The sequence below is a fragment of the Sinohyriopsis cumingii genome, chromosome 7 (assembly GCF_028554795.1).
Source record: "Sinohyriopsis cumingii isolate HCF-2022 chromosome 7, ASM2855479v2, whole genome shotgun sequence".
In the NCBI taxonomy this organism is placed as follows: domain Eukaryota; kingdom Metazoa; phylum Mollusca; class Bivalvia; order Unionida; family Unionidae; genus Sinohyriopsis; species Sinohyriopsis cumingii.
The window spans coordinates 79,406,674-79,431,229 of record NC_142967.1 but is presented as its reverse complement, the minus strand read 5'-3'; the positions used below and the strand labels follow the sequence as shown (position 1 = coordinate 79,431,229).

The 24,556-nt window shown below is 35.0% G+C and overlaps 1 protein-coding gene across 1 annotated transcript in view; it reads left to right on the top strand.

The window, feature by feature from the left end:
- LOC149795602 (transcription factor COE1-like) overlaps window positions 1-24,556 on the top strand; it is a 104,438-nt gene that overhangs the window by 73,224 nt on the left and 6,658 nt on the right. The window contains exons 7-14 of the mRNA XM_089963828.1: window positions 1,737-1,818; window positions 1,919-2,039; window positions 6,840-6,902; window positions 9,707-9,837; window positions 16,174-16,300; window positions 16,876-16,964; window positions 17,609-17,798; window positions 19,484-19,621. Of these exons, the coding sequence (XP_089819954.1) occupies window positions 1,737-1,818; window positions 1,919-2,039; window positions 6,840-6,902; window positions 9,707-9,837; window positions 16,174-16,300; window positions 16,876-16,964; window positions 17,609-17,798; window positions 19,484-19,621 (941 nt within the window). The remainder of the gene's footprint in view (window positions 1-1,736; window positions 1,819-1,918; window positions 2,040-6,839; window positions 6,903-9,706; window positions 9,838-16,173; window positions 16,301-16,875; window positions 16,965-17,608; window positions 17,799-19,483; window positions 19,622-24,556) is intronic.

Here is a 24,556-nt window from a genome sequence, read left to right as displayed (position 1 = left end):
CCACAGGAGGGATTATGGCTGAAGTGTAAACAGTACGAACGTTCGAATCAAATACTTTATCATTATTTTGTTGATTTTGGTTACAAATTGTACGCAAGACCGTGGAAATTAAACAAACCCGGGTCACGAGGGACCTTTGTATTGGCTTGTTTGGCTTTTCAAATTATCGAGATAATAAAACAGGTTGAAAGGAGCAATGGTACTCTCAGAAAGAGTTACTCAAGCTCCAATAAGGGATTTCATAACAAAACCCAGGGGGTTGGCGAGAATTTAAGGTTTATTTTATCACTTATTTACACGTTCTCCTTGGGGATCGTCAAGGAACAGAGAGCTTTTTGTGGAGAAGAAAACCTGCATACGGCTTCCACCCAGTAGGCGAGAATATTATCATTGCCAATCTTGAAGAGCAATTAAAATGGATGGCCACTGACGATAGATAGGCGATTATCAAACAGTTCCTGTCTTAATTTGTTTCCGAATCCGCGACCGTGATCGCTGTGGCCGAGGTAGCTATTGTCGGTCAGAGTTAATCTTGATTTCAATTATTCCAATGACATCGTCAAGTGCATCCTATCTTTGTGAGCAATTGAGCACGACAATTGATCTCGAGAATTCCACCCTTAAGGCCCTTGAGAAGCTTCGGAAATGATATTAATTTGTATAAATTTCCTTTCCCACTGGAACTGTCTACGCGAATGGAGTAGAGACTAGGAGTTACAGAGTGACAAAGCTATTAATCTTATTTTGTTATTGTTGTTTCTAATGTGCTTTTCAACTTATTAAATAGCAGCCAATCAACAATCTAACACCTACTACACTGGTTTAGAAAAAAAAATGAAGACTGATATCGGCAAGTGACGTATATTTAAAGTCGAAAATTAACAAAACCGAAAAGAAGTAATTAAAGAAGTAATTGATTATATATATATATATATATATATATATATATATATATATATATATATATATATATATATATGGAGGTTCAAAGTCTGCATGGAATAAAAAAAAACACGTTAAATTGATTATATTGGTGTCATTCTGTGTCAACTTATATATATATATATATATATATATATATATATATATATATATATATATATATATATATATATATATATATATATATATATATATATATATATATATATATATATATATGTGTGTGTGTGTGTGTGTGTGTGTGTGTTTATATGTGGTACAATCAATGCACTAAAGCTGCCTGATTAATAAAATGGTGTATCCACAAAGAATGAAAAGAAAAGTAAAATGTAAATAGAAGAATTATACCAAAGCAAAATCAGAAATAAACAAACTGTGTGCAAACAGAATCAGAATTAGACTTTCCATGTTTTCTTATACTTACCAAAGTTCCCGAATTTTATTGTTTTTTCTCAATGCATACAAGACCAAAAAAAAAAAAAAACAAAGGGTTGACAACTGGGTGAAATTATGACACGAATCGCCGCTTTCTAAAAAAATTTTCTTTTGAAGAAAAGGAAACTAGTTATATAGCTATTTTGAGAAATCGATGGGATTCTTTAGTCTATTATACATATGCGCAAACTTACTCATAAATGAGCTCACCTTTAATTTTTCATACATGTCCATCAACATATGTAATTAATTTGATGGACTGTTAAAAAGCTCGAAAAATTGATTGAACGAGAAAACTGAAAAGGTAAACAAAATAAGAGAAGACATTAAGTTTAAAAATTGTTATTTACTCTTTGCAGATTTTTCCTGAAATTCTTCATGAAGTGCAATCAAAACTGTCTTAAGAATGCAGGAAATCCACGGGATATGCGTCGGTTCCAGGTAGATACATCCTGTCTTTATTATTACTAATAATACCATCACTATTACCAAATTATCATTATTATTATTATTATTATTATTATTATTATTATTATTGCAGGTTGCAATAACTACGACGGTCCATGTAGACGGTGCGTTGTTGGCCGTTTCGGATAATATGTTCGTACATAACAATTCAAAACATGGCAGGCGAGCCCGACGTCTAGATCCGACAGAGGGAGGTGAGAATTTGTTCGAATGTCTATTCGTTTACATTTGTGTGCTGATGTATTTTTTTTATATTTTCTCTTTTTAAAAGTTTCGTTCATCAGCTTACAATAAGTTTTGCACGCCACGTACACTGATAGACTCGCACTTGTGTAACGTTTATTTGATCAAAGGTTTTAAATAGACAGGGGACGAAGTTTCCGAATTGTGTCCGCCCTATCCCCTCCCTGTAGAAACAGTTATAATATATAAATTGTCTATATATGTATAACAAAGAATAGGAGTAGCTTCAATGATGGAAAAATAAACTACATTAATTAAAGACAATGACCTCAGAGCATAAGACTATCCGGAAAACCCCTGTAAGAACCACCAACCCACTGGAAGCAATTGACAAGCTTTCTCACATACCCACGGAAAACCCCTGTAAGAACCACCAACCCACTGGAAGCAATTGACAAGCTTTCTCACATACCCACACGAGACTCAGACCCACGCAGATAGAGGGGAGATGGCAGTGATCGGTAACGGTGAGACTTTAGACCACTCTGCCACCCTTTGTGCAAATATTTAGACGATTAATGTACATTAACGTAGAAGATAATAAAACTCTACATCAGATGTCAAGATCTATCATGCAATTGTAGGACACGTGTGTGCTATGCAATGAATGCTCAAAAGGAGCTATTAAACACTGTTCAAAAAAAAGGGGAAATCAAATTGGTTTTGAAACAATTTTAAAATATCATAATTTTTTGGGTCCCTTTATTGTAATATTGTAAGAGTTTGAATGTCTTGTTATCGTTCAATGTTTTAGGTTAATAAAAGCCCAGTTTTTATTCAAAATAAAATTAAAAACGTTCGACCCCCACCCCTAGCCAAAACATGAAATAACAAGATCACATTTTCATATCTGTTGCGCTGATAATGTTGCCTGGTAACGGTTTGGCGACCTGCATCGGTCTTTGTTTAATAATTGAGAAAATAACCGTAATTATAGCCAACTATAAATGATTCAAAGATGTAAAAACAGAGGTAGAATACACATGTTAGGGCACATGTTACCTCGTTTTGTGTTTGCTTAATCTACCCGGAGTCAATATTGCATGATTAAAACAATTTTCAGCAAGTGATCCTTTACGTTTGACTTTCCGTGCTAAATTTTCCCTTTGAAAAAATATCCGTTTCCATTCAACAGAACAGACTCATTTTCATCTCGTCTTATTCATTTCGAACAGAGACAATTACACCGTCTATAGAATGGAGATGAATTTGAATGACAAAGCCTTTATTGGGGGCATATTCACTCCGGGACAATCTGGCCCGAGAGTTGATTTCATCTTACCATCTGCTGTGTTAGTTTTCCATCTGGACGCTCGCCACGATCCTTTTCGCAGCGTTTTCATATTTATCTCTTTTCACTTGGTATACACATATGATGTGTGCGCTGTTGTTCATTTTTCTGCGTCATTTTGGGGATCTCCTGTGAGTTTAAAGCACTGTTCATATTATCTAAAGAGATCTCTTTATCGACGAAAATGAAGACTTTATGTCTGTGTGAAGGACATATATGATTTGTGTAAATAGAAAAACACTTGGCGTCATAGAAAACATTTGCTCTTGATAGAAAACATTTGCTCATCTTTTTCCTCGTCTTGTTTCTGTATGATGCTTGGGTACGTGGTTGTCAACGGTTCCTGGATAAAACAGACTGAATTATTTTAATTTCATAACTACTAAAGTTCTATGCACATACAAGGGTCGTATAATGTACAATATGAAAAGTCTTTGAATGGTATTTCTAGATTAGTGAAAAACTCCAGATCTCATGACTGATGTGTCGGTCATACCTATTATATGCATGTTAGAAAGGTTTAGAAGGAGTTTCACTAAAAAGAATTTTGCCGAGTGTTTTGCTATTAACAGTTGAATCGTCTCATAGACAGCCTAATAGTGAATATTCGAAGCAGTAGAAAACCCAGGCACTATAAACGAGTCACAGCTGTCCTGACAATGGTACTAGTTTGGGCTTTACAGTCAACAAATTCCTGTAAAGAATGGCCTGATACATTAATTTACAAATGTGTTTGAGAGAGACAGAGAGGGGGGGGGGGGAGGGAGGGAGATGCTATGTTACAAATCATATATGTCCTTCACACAGACATAAAGGTCTTCATTTTCGTCGATAAAGAAATCTCTTTAGACTGAGGCATATATGATTGATTACAACGTTAACCAGATTGTGTACAATTTTATAGAGAAAAATACTTAAGCAGTGGCACACATTCTTTCACATGTATTATATTATGTAAAGTTAAATGGATTAAACGTTTCACATTGCAAATGTGAAATCAATCTATCTCATACTATATTTTTCCTAAATATCTTCATACAAGGGTTTGTTACTAGATAAATTAGAAAGCAAACGATTGAATTTTAAATCTAACTCAAAATGAACGCAAAACCGAAACTTTATTTACAGATACTTTGATTTAAAAATGGTGTTCTGAACAATTACATTTCTTGCCAAAATCCATTAGCAAGCTTTCACAAATATTCATCCACCGAACGAAGCAGTTAAAATTATTGCCAAGATATGAAATAAATGCAATCAAAACTTCAAATAAGAAGAGGTAATGTTTTCTTCATTATTAAAGGACGTACTATTTTTAGAAGCTAATTTCATTTTACCTCACGTATTTCGCGTTTAAAAATGGTTATATCATCAATGCCAAGAATAAATTTAGAGACTGCTGTACGCCTTCATACATATAGAGTAGTACTGATACAGCATAGACTTTATATGATGTCACACATATAGAGTAGTACTAACACAGCATAGACTTTGTATGTTGTCATACATATAGAGTAGTAGTGACATAGCATAGACTTTATATATTGTCATACATATAGAATAGTACTAACACAGCATAGACTTTATATGTTGTCATACATGTGGAGTAGTTCTGACATAGTATAGACTTTATATGTTGTCATACATATAGAGTAGTACTGACGTAGCATAGACTTTATATGATGCCATACATATAGAGTAGTACAGACATAGCATAGACTTTGTATGATGTCATACATATAGAGCAGTAATGACATAGCATAGACTTTTATATTGTCATACATATAGAGTAATACTGACATAGCGTAGATTTTATATATTGTCATACATATAGAGTAGTACTGACGTAACATAGACTTTATATGATGCCATACATATAGATTAGTACTGACATAGCACAGACTTTATATTATGCCATACATATAGAGTAGTACTGACATAGCATAGACTTTATATGATGCCATACATATAGAATAGTACTGACATAACATAGACTTTGTATGATGTCATACATGTAGAGTAGTACTGACATAGCGTAGACATTATATATTGTCATACATATAGAGTAGTACTGACGTAACATAGACTTTATATGATGCCATACATATAGATTAGTACTGACATAGCACAGACTTTATATTATGCCATACATATAGAGTAGTACTGACATAGCATAGACTTTGTATGATGTCATACATATAGAGTAGTACTGACATAGTGTAGACTTTATATGTTGTCATACATGTAGAGTAGTAGTGACATAGTATAGACTTTATATGATGCCATTCATATAGAGTAGTACTGACATAGCATAGACTTTGTCTGATGCCATACATGTAGAGTAGTACAGACATAACATAGACTTTGTATGATGTCATACATGTAGAGTAGTACTGACATAGCATAGACTTTATATGATGTCATACATGTAGAGTAGTAGTGACATAGCATAAACTTTATATGATGCCATTCATATAGAGTAGTACTGACATAGCATAGACTTTGTCTGATGCCATACATATAGAGTAGTACAGACACAGCATATACATTATATGTTGTCATAGAGTAGTACTGACATAGCATAGACTTTATATGATGCCATACATATAGAATAGTACTGACATAACATAGACTTTGTATGATGTCATACATGTAGAGTAGTACTGACATAGCACAGACTTTGTCTGATGCCATACATATAGAGTAGTACTGACACAGCATATACATTATATGTTGTCATAGAGTAGTACTGACATAGCATAGACTTTATATGTTGTCATACATATAGAGCAGTACTGATACAGCATACTGACTAAATATGCTGTCAAACATATAGACTAGTATTGACATAGCAGCGAGCATTTCACCAAGTTATACTGTACATAACGTTGACCCTAACACATCTTCCTCTTTAGAACGGTATGACGAATAACAATTAAAGCGATATTTCTATAAAAGTTCTTCTCTCATAAAAAGTACGTTACAGAAATACGTAAGAACACAATCAAAATATTAATTTAAATAAAACTGTTGAAACAATACGTCGGTCAAACACATCAATTCTTTTTATTCCCTTTGTGTCTTGTCTAGTCTTTCTTGCCCTTGTTTTAGACGGCATTCACCTGTTACATTAAGTCTGGACTGTGCATTTCACATTGTATTTTAACTTTTATCTCTTGTGACAACCTTTTCTTTATTTAAATAAGCCCGCCTTATTTTGATGATGAAGAAATGTGATATGACTAGATAGAAAACAAAAACGAAAGCACTTCCATTACTGAATAAAACATGAAATTCAATGAAAAATCAATTCGCACATAAACATGCTACGTAGGTATTGTGGCTGTAAATAGGCAAAATTTCGTGTAAAAAGAAAACTGAAAGTCATTCTAATGATTATTTAGATTATGCAGATAAATTTGAAATGTTTGACTTTAATTTTTTCCCCAATCTTTATCAGATTACCTGGCAGATCCACTCATGGGGGTTACAGGGCGGTACCCGAGGGGACAATTTTTATTTTGTAAGTAAATTTGATTTATAACCCTATTCAATGCATGATGTTTGGTTTAGATTAGAAGAAATATTACACAGTATTCCCAGCAACATAATTAGCAGGCCTAAATCTGTAGTAACAAATCTTCCCGTAATCTGATATATCTCAGACCTATAAATGCATTCATATGTGCCCCATGTTGATATTTTCTGAATAGCTCAATCATATATATATATATATATATATATATATATATATATATATATATATATATATATATATATATATATATATATATATATATATATATGATCTGTGCTTGTCCTACAACAAAATTCGAACCCGCACTCTTGAAAGACTGTTTTATTAAATTTCCGATACATGCGGACAAATTAGAAAGAATAATACAAAGAATCAATACTTGGACTTAATATTAGTTAAGTTTTAAGTGAGATTTTGACCTCATTAAAAAAAAATGTTGTATTTAAATATTTTGTTACGAACTTAATAGCATAATCAGATCGGAACAAACAAAATACAACAAATAAACAAACAAGTAAACAAACAAGTAAACCAAGTCAGATTTGTGATATCTTAGAAGACGCACGCGCTCGTGAATTAGCTATCGTTATATTCATGGCTTCTATTCGTTCCACATTTAAATACATTTTTAACCAATACCTTTAGATGTGCCGTAGATTATATATGTGAAGTGTACAGAAAAGAGTTAATATGTTTGTAAAAAATTATTTTGTCACACGATGATAGTTATTGCCTAATATTTACATATATCTGCAACAGTACTTTCACTTAGGTACCTGAATAATAAACACACAATTAATTACAGCACATTCAGTAAATATCAGTATTTGTAAAAGCACACACAGTATGCATGTACAGTCAGCCGCAACATATGGTCTACGGATATATAACGTAGGCGAATTCATGTCGACGTAGATAGGGGACGAAGGTTGATTCTCATGAATAATGATGGTCAATTATAGCACATTAAATGACATACTGTCTGGCTCGTCCTATCATTTTAGGTATCTATGCATGCATGTATCTTTCTATATATCACTGGATTAGAAGGAAGAAGGTCGGTTAGTAACCGTTGATAATTCAGTTACAGATGGGATATAATAACTACTCCTATGACATAGGTAACACTATCTGTCATGCTAATCTGTTAAAAAATTACTCAGTAGAGGGGGCCGTGAGTGGCCGAATGGTCTAAAGCGCTCACCGTTACGGATCACTGCCGTCTCACCTCTGTTTGCGTGGGTTCTCGGCCAATGTGGGTACGTGAGAAAGCTTTCAAGTAGCTTCTCGTGGTCGGTGGTTCTTTTTGGGGTTTTCCAGGGTTCTTCCTCACCATTTATACTGGCCGCCATGAATAGCCTATGTTGTGCTGAGAAATGGCGTTAAACAATACATCATCATCATCAACAACAACAACAACAACAACATACTTCCCATTACTGGAAATAAGTCCCATGTGATGTGGAGGACCTTGTAATTACTGAACAAAACTGATTTATTAACTATTTGGATTAAAAATCCAATAAACTGTTATTATGAGCCTTTAAACAATTAATGTCGGAAGAAAATATTGATTGGTCCTTAAAAATAATGCAAACGTGTTCAACGGCAAATCTTTATTAATGATATGAATTATTGTGATTTTTCTTATTTTTGCTTTTTGAAATAAAATATTTGTAATTATGCGGGATTTAATAATTGAAGCTACCAATTAAGAAAAGCAATTAATGAAAGTATTAAAGATTAATGACATTTTATCTATTAGTCAGGTGCGAATTATTGACTTGGTTTGAGGGGAAAAAATCGCCCTCATGAAGCATGACAATAATCTGCGATAATTTCCTGGAAATTGCTCAGTTCCATTGTTGTGTTTTCAGTGTTGTTAGTGTTGGAAATGTTTTCTCTCACACTCTTCCAAGATCTTCACAGTATAGCCAGATGGTATTTTCAATGTTGGCCATGGAGGATGATTAATAATGAATTATGCCACCGTAAATCACCCAATAAACATATTCCGAAGAGCTGTTGAATATCCTGACCTGTAAAACCATATAATCTACCTGCTTAGTATTGTAAAACCCACTAAAGTGGTCACCTAAATGTGGCAACCACCATAATGTAAGGGTCAGCTTAATTTTACCAATTCATTGATAACGTATAACATTTCAGCTTGCATACAAAGACCATCTGTTTTTAAGCTCTCTGTGTATATGCATATGCATGTGTGTGTGTGTGTGTGTTTGTGTGTGTCCCTTCTGTGTAACTTAAGTTTGATTTCTTTCTTTGAAACTATTGTTGTACTGCAACTGCGGCTGTTGATTTAGCTGTTTGCACAAGATTTTCTCGCGCATGGATGCATGGGATACACACTTGATTAAAATGCATCGCGCGTATAGGACTTGAATGGTAGGTATTGGCTGGAAAGGCGGCCAGCAATAAAAATGAGAAGATTGTCAAATATTGTCAGACATTATCATGTGCCAACGTATGATACCCATCACGTACAAGAGTTACGGGACATAATTTGCATCATGCAGCTTTTAGTATTTTCTTTTAATTTTTTTTTTTACAGGAATAGCTATGCATGGGAGAGGGGTGGAGCTCGAAAAGGCTATGTAATCGAGTGTCATGCTAAATTCCAAAAGCAACAGAAGTAATTAATTGCATATTTTGACAGCTAATGAATTAACTCACGCATTCTTTCTGCATGTAAAAGTCAATGTATAGCATGCACGAGTGTGTAACTGTAATACAGTATAATTGCTTTAACGTCGGTTTTGTTTTGACAGCAACTCCATGCATAAAAGCAATTTGTCCTAGCGAAGGATGGACAACAGGGGGCACCACAGTCATTATAATTGGGGACAACTTTTTCGACGGTCTGCAAGTTGTGTTTGGGACGATGCTCGTGTGGAGTGAGGTAAGAACTTTGTTGTATAGTCATTTACTGCTTCATATGATACTCATAGTTACATAGTTTTTACTAATCCCCAAGCTAAATTCTAAACAAATGAATTCAGTGACTTTTAGTTTTTGTCTAACGTTGTGAGATCACCAGATTGTACGAAAATGAACTGTGACATTTGAAAAAGCCCTATTGAATTACAGGGCAGACTATATATATATATATATATATATATATATATATATATATATATATATATATATATATATATATATATATATATATATATATATATATATATATATGTATATTACTAAGTTTCATCCATTTTTCTCAAGCAGCCGTGAATTAAATTGTGAAAAGAAATATGAAAATGACGGGCGGATTGACGACCGAACGGCAAGACAGATACGAGAATTCTCTGTCCAAAGCTTTTCAACTTCGTTTGGAGAATAATATCGCACCAATTTATATAGTTTATTCGATGTTTAGCGTGACCTTGGATCAAGGCCTCTGATTAAAAACAGGTTTAAGATATAAAATGATGATAAACCGAGTTATGTGATTGTCTTTCTGATCATCTAATTATCATTTACTTGCGTTATTATTTCCAATAGCCATGCCTGGCCTCAGACCTGCACGTGTATAACCGACCAGTCGAAACACCTGAATTTGATTAGATTTAAGGAATAAATAAAGAACTAAAACTATCCTGAACTTTTGGTTGCGATATTTGGTTCGATAACATGGGTTCGAGATCTTCAATCAGTTACTGTTACTCATGTTAAAAATATTTCACTCTTTAGTTGTATGCCTACGATTTCCAGTTATTGACTTCGATTCATCCTTATTATTATTTAACAGAGAAGAGTATGTTTGCATGGCTTCAAATTCAGTGGCTCTAATACGTCAATTACCACGCCGATAATTCATGCATTATATATAAAAAGCCGCTAAACAACACATTTATTGACTTAACTTTCTGCACAAATCTTATTTTCCTGTGAAAATATGTGGATGTTTCCGGGACGGCCTTGCGATCTGAACCGTTTGGGTGCCAGAAAGCTCACAGCTTAGTTCAAATGTGTAAAGATCCTTTGGAAATTAAAAGCCATCATCATTCATTATCTGGAAGTTTGATTGGGGGTGGTTGTGGATTCTAAGACAGAAGCAGAAATAACAAGTAAAATAAACAGAACATCTCACACTGGCAATCTATCAAACAATAATGCTGTGAAGGCATCATAAGTGTTATGATTTTTCAGACAGATACGTGCGCACAGTTGTTATTGTTGCTTCGGGGTTTAACGCCATTACGCAATGTTAGGTTGTAAATGGCGGCCAGTATAACTGGTGGAGGAAGAACCACGGAAAACCCCGTTAAGAACTACCGACCCACGAGAAGCCGCTGGCAGCTTTCTAACGTGCCCTCCGTGCATAAAGTCAATCTATGCAAGCATTTATTATGGTTTCATAAATTTTCCACGACCGATTTGTACTTTTGCATAGTTGACTTTTGAATAGGAACTGACTGTTTTATTTTATAAAGACCCATCTACAAAAGCTTTCTGTTAGAATCGTTTGTTTACATTAATGCTTCTTATTAAATCTAGCTAAATGGTTTCGCTTGCAAAACTTGAATACAGGTGTAGACAGATACATTTTGATATATGTCAGAGTTTTTACTGGAGCGGCAGTTGCTTAGGGTAAAGAATTTGGACTTGTGATGATAGGGGAGCTGGTTCGATTCCCATCATCCGATAAGTCTTGATCGTCTACCGTAGTGTGTCCGTGTCCTACTCTCCTTGTTTCAGCACCATATAACCTTCGAAGTGTTGCAGTGCAGTAAAACACACAAAACAAACACAACTTTACCACAACCAAATATTAAATACACGAATTAATCAGTACAAATATGAAAGTTTACAAATAAATATAATTTTTTAAACTGCACTGATGTACAAGTGGTTTCTACATACATTTAACTTCAACATCAAGATCATAAAGAGTTAGAAAATAACGCCACTAGGCTCCAATCAATGTTAAACATGGCAAGGAGAGAATTAATTTGTTTGAATCCAGCATCAGGTGCGACGCGTCATGTTCATCAAAGAGCACTACCAGTATTCAATCTCTTCATTTAAAGCATATTCTCTGATGCCATGCATTCAAAGTGATCGATAGATCCTATTATCCCGCTGAAAGGGATCAGGAAGCTGTAATTGATTTGCGGAAATATTTAACATGTATATTCTGATGTCCACGTCACGCTTCTTTGCGCTTTATTTGAGGAGTGCTTGAGTGGTGATATATTCATATAGCTTTTTGACTTTATCGATAGTAATGGTTCACAAGTCCGTTTGGTGCCAAAGTTCCATGTGATTATCGTTTTTGATAATTATGAAAGACCAGTTTCACCGAGGATGTTTTATGTAAAAGTAGAGCCTCTTCTCTGGCCAGATATATCGTGTACAGAGTTCAAACGAAATATCTTCCTATTTATGGCAGTCATTTGGATATAAATGTACATGCGTATGAGTTCTTTCTAACGTGGTTAGTAATCAATTATATCTTTTTTTAACCCCCCTCCCCCCTTCTGTTAATACAATTTCGATTGCGATGACTGTCCGTTAAACATTATATATGGTTCACCTTCGTACCAGACAGTGGGGATAAACGTCATTTGTTGAAATTATTTTTTTAGTCAGTCTCAAGAACTCAAAGTTATAATGACCTTACACAACACTTAGTACAACTAAAATAAAGTTTAGTTTCCTGTGAGAATCTTGAGGCGAACACACACACACACACACACACACACACACACACACACACATATATATATATATATATATATATATATATATAGAGAGAGAGAGAGAGAGAGAGAGAGAGAGAGAGAGAGAGAGAGAGAGAGAGAGAAAGAGAGACTTAGTAGACACCCCAGTTGGAGTACTCTTGCCCCCGCATTTGGATTACTCTTAATAAGACCAAGACAAAATGAAAATGAAACACCCGCTCAAAAAGTGCACTAGATGGCTTGATCCCCACTTCCCCCCGATAAAAAAAGAAGAAAAAAAAAAAAAAAGAAAGAAAAAGGGATATATTAAACAGACCTTCCCCGAGAACATAATCCATTGGCCACCATTATCTGCTTTCGCATGTTGGCAATGAGAACGGAACACATTGTACCTAAGATGAAAATTCTTAGACCGAATTCTTTTTTATGCTAAAACTTCAACGTCTGGCACTCACCTGGCAAATGCGACTAAGTGGTAATTGAAACGAGGCTTTTTCATTTTGAAGATTCCATATTGGAGCTTAAATTAATCCGTTTACGGTAAATAGACAGCAAACATTTTATAGTAAGAGACAGACTAATAACAATTTTAGGGATTAGAGATATAATTATATTTTATGTCCACAGATGATCTCACTAATAAACAAGTAGTACTCAAGCATATATGTATTTATTAACATGAATTTGTCATCTTTAGATGAATTATAACACCGGTAACTAAAACTTTTTCACTGGCCACAAGACTTGGAACTGGTACAACTGGCCTTGAGTTACAATATATAAAAAACGCGTCCGTGTATTTAATTTATTTTAATTTGGAGATACCGATTCTTAAGAAGGTCAGCAAGCATCTGTATATAGGCAAGACATTTAACCTCACTGAAACTAACATGGCGACTGTAAATACGAATGATTATGCGAAAAACGATATGGATATTATCAAACAGTTAATTCAACTTTCCATGACGCTAAATTGAAAACACAATGTTAGCGGGTTACTCATTAGTTTTCTCGTTAACGGTACCACTGGGACAAGTTGTAAGCTTATACATTGTTCCTAGTATTTCACATTAATAAATAAATCACCTTTCAGTCATTGATTTTTTTACTTTTTGTAATTTTTGTCGTTTATGGACCAGTTTTGTGCTACACCAATCGTGTTGTGATTCTGTTGAGATTGGCTGAATGCGCTTCTATTCTGATGCGGGTTTTCATGTTATTACAAAAGAAAATGAGTTGCGGTTTCGTAAACCCTTAAGTTTTGTTTTATGCGATACTTCTTTTGTTTCGTTACGTTTTAGCTTTATGTTTTGTTATGGTAAAATCTTAGATACATTACTTCATATTATTATTATGAAATGGATGCACTTAGTGACTTAGTAATGTTAAGGCTGTACGTGTTGCACGCTATTTTGTCTCCTTCCCAGAGTAGCAAAATAGCACACACACACACACACACACACACACACACACACACACACACACACACACACACACACACAGTGTGTGTGTGAAAGAGACTTTTAGTTTTGCCATGTACATAAAAATGTGTCATTTTAAAATGTTCATTCTTTACATAAAACATAAATTGTGTAACGTATGTTGGTACATTGAACCTATCAGATGTATAAAACGTGAGTTTGTTATGTATATTTTTACTGATACTACGCCACATGGCGACAAAGCAGTGTGTTTTACGGTAAGGACACTTCAGTGCTTGCGGATTAGCCCCTGATTAGGTGGCACATCTTGAGTTCCTAACGGTGGCATGATTAATCATTAATGATTTCACGGAATGAAGGGATCGTTATTCGAATACCAAAGTAATTAATTTTACGTTAATGGTTTCGAAAGCGATGGAATAGAAACAGCCAGCGTTACCTTAGAAGCTAAATGGAATTGCTTCTTTTTCATTTTTCCCTGAGTTAATTTAGCGCGTGGAGTTTATATCATGAAATACTGTTGCAGATAAATAGGATAGGCACTCCTGAATAGTGTCCAACATCATCATGTGGTTCTTAGCTATATGATATGCTTTAATGTTCAACATTGCGTATAGGACTTTCATTACAGCAAGATTAATTATTGAATTATATCGTTTGTCATCCTCGAATATACGTACATCGCGACATGATGTGCATGCATAGTCGATACAGAAACAATGAAAACATTCAATGCGATCATAATTTTTATTCATATAGAGTTAGATAATAGATAATGCTAAAGAAAGATGAATCCCGGTCCGTGGTTTATAGAGTTAGATAATGGATAATGCTAAAGAAAGCTGAATCCCAGTCCGTGGTTTATAATGAGCTATTAATTGTATGTGATCAATGCGCTTAATATACTCGAATCGTAAGAACCAAACCACCTGAAAATGTTGCTATTCGATATTTAACGTGAAAACTTTAACATTTTTGTTTTTTAACATCAAGTACAGAACAGTTGTTAACAAGATTTTGCGAGATAAATTTGGAATACTGAATCTGTGACAAATGCTGCAGAGTATGAGTCTACCCAGCATTACAAGGTATAGGATTTTTCTAGTGATGTAGCTTATAAGTTAGAATGAAGCTAGAAATCTGTTATAAGTTAGAATGAAGCTAGAAATCTGTTATAAGTTAGAATGAAGCTAGAAATCTGTTATAAGTTAGAATGAAGCTAGAAATCTGGAGTACAACAACACATCCATTCTTTATAGTTTTTTAAAAAATTTTTTCATCAGCTTCCCACCCATCCCCATTTTCTGCCCTGTTTTCCTCCTCCGATTAAAATTATGGAATAAAAAAAGAAAGACAAAACAAAACAAAACAAAATAAAATAAAAAAAAAACAAAAACAAAAAAAAACATTAACCATATAATATAAAGCGTGCAATCTCTATATCATTGACGCAATAATAAATTCGAAGCGTCACATTTACAAAAACACAGCTGATATAACATTTTAATGTGCTTATCGGCTTTTTGGATTTTAATTTCTTACCTACATTGTTCAGTCAAACCGTTAGTTGTTGCATTATTAAATAAACCAAGACAGGAAGGGGTGGGGAGGGGGCTCTGACCTTGCGGTTAAGGTAGGACGTCATTGGCAAAGTTAACGTAAGAGATTCGGGCATAACATATCTTCCAGTGTACACGAACTTGTCATTGCATGTGTAACCTTCAGGTTAATTGTGATAGCCTCACTTTGCAAAAATATTTCACTTTTGAATGATATCCTGAAGCGCCACGCCGTTCTTTCGATGGGTCAGTACAACCTAAAATATGAAGCAAAAGGAGCCAGAATGAAATCTAAATCAGATTTACCTGTGAGTGAAATAAGCTCTACGATCATCAGAATAACACAGGGAAAAGACTACTACCTTTTCTACATTATCTGGTCTGGATCATACCTACAGCTGTGAAATTCGGATTTGGATTTTAAAAAATAAGCCGAAAATCAAATTGGCGAAATTAGGACTAGTTGACATATATAGATGATAAAGTCTGAATGGTGAACTTTTATGTTTATCGATGTATAAAGTAGTTTGTTTCTCCTTTCTTATTTCAGCTGATCACCTCGCATGCGATCAGAGTTCAGACTCCACCTCGCCATATCCCGGGGGTGGTGGAAGTCACACTTTCCTATAAATCAAAACAGTTTTGTAAAGGAGCACCCGGTCGTTTTGTATACTCAGGTAATATCTCTCTTCTTCTATCTCTCCCTCTGCCACTCTCTCTCTCTCTCTCTCTCTCTCTCTCTCACACACACACACACACACACACACACACACAGAACACATCATTCATAAAAGTAGTGGAAACACTATAATTAAATAGTTGAAATAACATTTCATTGCTTTATCACAAACAATGGGATGACATTTGTGGTCTCTTTTTCCTTATCTTGCCCAGAAAAGAAATAATTTTTTTTCTTAAAAACCGTGTCAGATAGTATACTATCAATTCCATGTTCTTTAAGGGCAAAATATTTACTTTTTAATTAATTTTACTTTTAAATATTTTGTTTATGTTCATAAGCATTATTTAATGAATCTTTTGATGTCAAAAGAAATTAAAATTCACTTTGTTCAACAGCAAAGAGAGGGGAGATAACTTTAAAACATTAACCCGAGTTGATAAAATATTAAATTCTATAATTTGTTCGTAAATTAAGCTCAACAGACAAAAATAGTTCATATTTCGTTAGGAGAAAGAACAGTTTCTTGTATCTTCACATATAATTAAACGGTAAATACGCTTAATGTTGTAGCAATCACAGAACCTACGATAGATTACGGGTTTCAACGACTGATGAAATTAATACCAAGACATCCAGGCGATCCAGAGAGATTACCAAAAGTGAGTAAATTGTCTGTATGAGGGCTCTTGTTGAAATAAAAAACAAGGGTGACGATTTCACACTTTTCTTCGCATGTACACTCACACTTTAATTTCCGATATATGGATTCTCTCCAACACATTTTTTCATACTTTTGAAACGAACTATTCACATACCAAACTGTATAATTTCCTAAATACATATACAGACATGCACATGCAATCTCCACTTCTGCTTTATAATAAAATAATATATAAATAAATAGATAGATAGATACATCGATAGATATATAGATAGATACATCGATATATATATATATATATATATATATATATATATATATATATATATATATATATATATATATATATATATATATATATATAGATACATCGATATATCGATAGATAGATACATCGATACATCGATAGATAGATACATCGATAGATCGATAGATAGATACATCGATATATACATCAATCGATCGATAGATACATCGATAGATATATACATAGATAGATAGAGACATTGATTGATAGATACATCGATAGATAGATACATCGATAGATAGATAGATAGATAGATATATATATAGATCGATAGATAGACGATTGATACAAGTTAAGAATTTTTCTTACATGATATTTTCATATGTATTTTTCAGGAGATTATTTTAAAGAGGGCGGCTGATCTGGCCGAAGCTCTGTATAGTATGCCCAGGAACCCCAACCAGCTCCCCCTTCCAGCACCTCGCTCCCCCGCCCTTAATAACGGGTCCCCTATGTCCAGCTTCAATACCTATAGCGGTCAGCTGGCGGTTAGCGTCCCAGAAGCGAATGGCCAATGGGAAGAAGGTTTGCACCAACGGTTTTCTATTCATCATTTTGCGTTATAGTAACAGCTGTTAGCATACACAGATTTAGTAACACATTATTCACACGGGTTTGGTCATTTAGTATATACCCATTTAATAACACAGTATTCGTATGGACATTGATAATTTAGAATATATACATTTAATAAAAGATTATTCATATGGGATTTGCTCGTATGGGTTCAGTCTTTTACAATATACACATTTAAATAACACATTGTTTATATGGGTTCTGTCTTTTACTATATACGCATTTAATAACATTGTTCGTATGGGTTCAGTCTTGTACAATATATACATTTAAATAACACATTATTTATATGGGTTCTGTCTTTTACTATATACACATTTAATAACATATTATTCATATGGGGCTCAATAATGATGTTCAATCCGTTTTTCCGTATCGAACATCCAGACTGGAAACATTTAGCTGCTTTCACTGAAGTCTGCGTTTCTGTATTTTTAAATGCACTGATTCGAACTATTAAAATTCCCAATAAAATCTCATAAACCCGAATATGCTTTGAATTCCATTCATACTGTATATCTCAAAATATATCGAAAAAGGAAAAAAAAAAAAAAACAGGGCATGTTTTCAGTGCACGACCCATTAATGTATTTTTCTGAGCCAGGGGAAAGAACTGATAATTTGAGTGAAACCGGACCAAGTCTGGAAGTCATTAACTATCAGGCTTTGAGTCTGAAGTTGATATTTTGTTTCTCCCAATCGCAAATGAAGTTACCTTTGAAAGTTCTTGTTGAATGATAGCAAATACACAGTCTCTAGAGTTGTATGGTATTTAGGCCTGATCACTTTAGTAGCGGGCTGCAAATGCATTTCCCGAAAGGAAATTTTTTGAATAAACGTGAATGTGAAGGTCTATATTTGCTACAATTATGAATACAATTCCACTAGATTAGCGTCTATCAGTTTGCTATAAAATTGTACGAAATTTACAAGGTCGAGTAAAGTGGGGTACAGTATTAATTTTGTCCATATTCGACTATGTTTAATACGACCCTTCGTAAACGAATTTCCATATGTCGTGATAGTTCTTCGTCCTTTCTGAACTTTTCAGTGGATCAAATGTACAAGGTCGAGTAAAGTGGGGTACGATATTTTGTCCATATTCGACTATGTTTAATACGACCCACCGTACACGAATGTTGTGATAGTTCTTCATCCTTTCTGAACTTTTCAGTGGATCAAATGTTTTATAGCTACTGCTATCTGGAGTTATTCAGACAATTAGAAGTGATATGTATGTATGTATGTATGTATGTATGTATGTATGTATGTATGTATGTATGTATGTATGTATGTATGTGTGTGTGTATGTATGTATGTATATGTGTGTGTATGTATGTATGTATGTATGTATGTATGTATGTATGTATGTATGTATGTCAAGGAACCCAGATAGTATAGATTTGCAACTAACCTGTCACCTTTACCAATGGGTCACCTGATGAAAATATGCGTATAATTGGTTGCAGCGTTCGAAAGAATATAAAATTAAACGTTCTATCATTGTGTCTTGCCACTAAAACATGAACGTAAAGTTTCGTTTTTTAACTGGTCGGTAGACTTCTATCTTAAAAATGCTAAACACCTATTTTGAAATGAAGTTCACATGTACACTATTTTTATGCTTCAAGTAGGTTACAACAGGGGTCAGAGTTCAAGTGCCTCGCCTAGAGGTTACGGATCTACGGGGTCCACACCACACAGTAACGGCAGCTCATACAGTTCAACTATGAACGGTTACCACGGCAGCGCTGGTAGCCTAGGGAATATGGGTAAGAAAGCTTTACACCGTGTTAAAGTCTGAATATTTTGTGGCATGCTCGTTAATAACCTAATAAACCTTTCTTCCTTTCTTAGGATTACTATTCAATACTTAAAAAGCCAAACCTTAAACAGAACAAAAAAAATAAATTAAAAAACCCCAATAAAAACAGAAACAAAAACAACCCCTCCCCCCGGGAAAATGTCTGAAGCGATGATATTTCAACTATCGCCAAAGAAGTCATATCTGTAACAATTAACAATTTATCATAAACTAGGACCTCATTTAGAAATCATCAATGTTTGTCGTTTCACAATCAACCTCATGGAAAGCATAATGAATTATATGCACATATTGGACATAATGTTGAATTCTCAATCATTTGAGAATGTAACGAGCTTTCTGATTGGTCCATTGTCAAACTTCACAGCGGTAAAATCCTACTCTGCAGCCATACAGGTCCATCAGCACGTCCATTTTGTACAATGGTCGGCGAAATAGTATGTGTGTCTGTCTGTATGTATATGTTTATATGCGTACACAGACACAGCACATTAACCATCTAGCTATACACCGGTGCGGGAAAAGCATGGCAACAGGCTACAACATACTAAAAGTAGAATATGTGATTTTATTTTAAACAAAGAAAATGAAAGATTGAAAATTTCCCAAATGAAACAGTAACGAATTCAATGTTACGTTTTAACAGTAAAACGAAACGATTAGAGTTAATATATTTTAAAAAAAGAACTCCGTGTCACTTTTGCAAGAAAATTTAAGGGAGATAAATCTTATTGGAATACAGTTATCAGTACGTCTTTAAAAATGAGAGAGAGAGAGAGAGAGAGAGAGAGAGTGCGCGTGATATATAATTTTAACGTAGCTTTAATACTGTTAGTCAATCGCTTCGATGTTTGCAGTGTGGCAATTTATAATGATGTCTAGCACTGGGGCATCATGCCGCATACATGAAGCAACACGTTCCTCCAGTCATATTATTCGCACACAAGGCCGAGTAGTCTTAACACCAACCTCTTAACGTTGAGCTCCAAGCGAGCCAGCTACTAGGACCATTTTATAAGTCTTTAGTTTGATCTCGGCCAGTGTTCGAATCCGCTACCTCCCGCATCCGAGGCAGACGCTCTAACCATTTAAGCCACAGGAGTGGTGTGATTGCTGAAATAGTCTCGTTCCCTGCAAGAACGAGATATGTATTATTCAGAGATGCACATTGTCTCGGTGTGTGTTAAAATGACCTTTACTGATATCCATTTACGTTTGTAATATAATTTAGCTTGAATGATTGCAGAAAGTGTGTCTAAATAAAATCTGAGATGACGAGAAATGTCTTTGTGGTTTCTATTTTATGAAGTTCGACCTAAGCTAGTTTTGTAGGAACAACTATCAGTGGAGACCCTCATTTAGCGGACAAAGATCAGTGGAAACCCTCATTTAGCTCATTTAGCGAACAAATATCAGTGGAGACCCTCATTTAGTAGACAAATATCAGTGGAGACCCTCATTTAGTGGACAAATATCAGTGGAGACCCTCGTTTAGTGGACAAATATCAGTGGAGACCCTCATTTAGCGAAGATCTCACAAAGTCACTCGAGAGTCTGGTTAAACAAAATTAATGTAACTGGTTTGTGAACTGCCTTCGTGACTGCATTTGTCACAACAACGTGAATTGTCTTAATGGTTGATGTAATATTGGCCCGTTAACTGAAGCCGGGTACCAGCCAAAGTCTCTTACTGACATTCGAACATTTAACTCTAATTGAAAAGAGACAAGAATGCGTCGGAAGAAACAAAAAAAACTATTCATCGACCTTTCCAGTGAAAGATAGATTTTGAAAATAACTTTCACGACGGTTCACTAATCCATAAAATACCAGCATTTTTTCATTTGTGACGTTAGTCTTGTAAAACGTGATAGGAAAAATGAAGAAATAATTCAGTTACAATCGCCTCTAAGTTAATTACGCTAATATGATTCAAAAACACTGCAGGCATAAGGGAAATTTATTAGGCCACCAATTACATCCAAGGTCAATCACTCCGGTGGCCTAAGTGGGTAGAGCGTCCGTCTCGAATGCGGGATGTAGCGGGTTCGAACCCCTGCCGAGTCATACCAAAGATTTGTAAAAATGGCACTAGCAGCTGCCTCGCTTGGCGCTCAGCATTAAGAGGTTAGTGTTAGGACTGGTCGGCCGGGTGTCAGAATAATGTTACTGGGTGGGAAATCATGCTGCATGTCTGCGACATGATGCTCCAGTGCTAGTCATCACTATAAACTGCCACACTGCAGACATTTTGCCGATATGACTGAAAATTGTTAAAGCTACCTTAAAGGAGACCAGAAACCAATGGAAATATAGAATAATAATAAAAGTACTATAGCAGAAAACCTTATTCTGAAGTATCATCTGCGACCGTAATGCCAATATTTAAATATTGGCCTATCTTCTAGGAGCTGAATTTCCGCGCCTATTCGGTTACTTTCGGGATGTGACGTCATAGTAGCGACTCCAGCAGCTCAAGTGGGAGTTGCCAGAGTAAAAGACAATACCGTTTTGCGTTGCTTACGGGTGTAATAGAACATTAAGAAAAGCCTGTTGACACAAAAAAAAAAAAATTCTTTTCCGAAAGATAAAGGCATAATGAAAGAATGGGTACATTATTACAAACGAGTCGATTTCAAAGCAACACCGTACAGCACTATGTGCTCGTTACATTTCTCAAAGGAATGTTACGAGAGGGATCATGAAAAAATAGCAGCTCAAAGATACGCAAATGCTAGGCCTAGACTAAAAGTTGGCGCTGTTCCAAATATACCTTTGGACATTTTAAAACCTGGGAAAAGTGTTAAATGTGTGAGTTACGAAAACAAGCAGAAGGACGAGTAAGTGACTACAAAATGCAACAATCAATCCACACATCTTTTATCTAAAAACAGCAGTGCTAAAAACAAATCTGATAGCCCGACACCCTGGGCCCCTTCTGGTTTTAGTTCCGGCCCATCCTGTATTCAAAGTGAGGTGCCCGTCAGGCTTGTCGAAACAAAAATTGTTTGCCTGAAGAAACTTTGATCGCGCTGGTGAAATGAGTAAATGTATTTTCAAGATGTTGACATACATGCCTTAAAACGGCACAGTCTAAATCAAATCACCACTGTCCTAGGTGAAATTTAGATTTGATTTTAATCAAATGGAAACTTTTCTAAAAATAAGATTCTAAACCTGTCGTGTTTCGAGAAAACACAATTTTCAGTAATCTTATAAAAAATAAAATTTTTAAAAAAAAAATGCATTGTATACATGTAGTATGCATAAACGGTAATCTGTAATAATTGGAACTGATATAAAACTATTCCTTGGGCAGTTTAAAAAGCAGCGATTAAAAAAAAGAGGTCAAAGTTTCACATTAACTGTCTGACAATAGAACGGGGGGGGGGGGAGAACTATTGCCCCCCCTTGCCCCAATGTGCGACCGCCCATTTGACGTGCCTTTTCTCCCTGTGATACGCCTTATTATTCCCCCATGACAAGCCTCTTTTGCATATTCTGGTCAGTTCTGGCTAAATTGCAAAATAGCTAAAGTTTTGATTTAAGTACGCGAACGATAAAGCCGGTGTGACTAATGAACATAATCCTTATCCTTGTATTGATCTTGTGAAAAAAGACTGCCCTTCGGACATACTTCAAAGAAACCATGTTCGACAGTGTGTATATGTGTAAGCACCAGCAATTGATTACCAAATAAACGATGCCTATTTTGTTGTTACTTACGATGCCAATGACTTAATTTTAACAGTTCAAATCTGCAGTCACAAGTTACCGTACTTGTGGCAACTGTTTTTCTCACGTTTTAAGCCCCACCTTATTTCCTTAGGTTTAAGTCTTAATGCATGTAACACTGTTTGCTGAATAAAATATTCATTCAGAATTAGTGCTTTAGGGCCACATATACTGCATGGTATATTTTGTTTTATTCCTTGTAATTTAATCATGATAATTAAACTTTTCGTATACGGTAGAGGAATATCAGGTGTTAACTGGCCAAGTTTCTTTGGCGGAAATGGAGATGCGATTTTGTTTGCAGAGAAAATTTCAAAGTCATCATTCATTTAAGCTAATTGGTGACAATTTTATTCTTTTAATTTTTTTTGTAATACTATAGTACTGTTGTAGTTGTTTAAAAAGTCTGAAATTTACTTGAATAATGTTTAATCTTCACGTTCTATTTACTGAAGAAGAAAAAAAGAAGAAGAAAAAACTGTTGTATGATATTAATTATTTCGTCCAGTGCCGGTTTAGACGTGTGTGCGTGTGATTTGAATTTTTAACGTAGCTTTAACAGTTTTTCAGTCATATCGCTACGATGTCTGCAGTGTGGCAGTTTAGACTGTGGATTGCATACGTTATATTTATAAATGGTTTGGGGTTGGGTTTTTTTCTTCTGACAAATGAAAATTGACAGACATAATGTAATAATTGGGACTTCGCTGCGCAAAATTGAGAGATATTACGAGATCGGGTGGTAGAAGAGGAAATACCCCCAAAATCGGCAGGTTTTTCTCCCGGCTTGAGAGTTGACAGGTATGAACTGTCCGGGCATGTGGAATTTCATTCAGGACTTTAGTTTATTTAAGTCGCCAGCCCGGGGCCTGTGCCTAACAAATTTCTTTTAGCAATTACCAGTACAGTACATAAACTATTATATCAGATTGCAGATTCAACTTTTGAATGTGCAACCCAAATGTGGTCTCCTGTCTGCCTCGCTCGCCAATGTTTTTGTTTGTATTTGAGGACTGGCTAGTTTAGCGTCACAGTACCACGTGATCTGTCGTCTCATCAAAACTCGGAAAAACTCGGCAATTTACGGAATCGTGGTATCTTCCACGCAATATAATCACTACCCGCTTACGATATTTAATTTATAAAC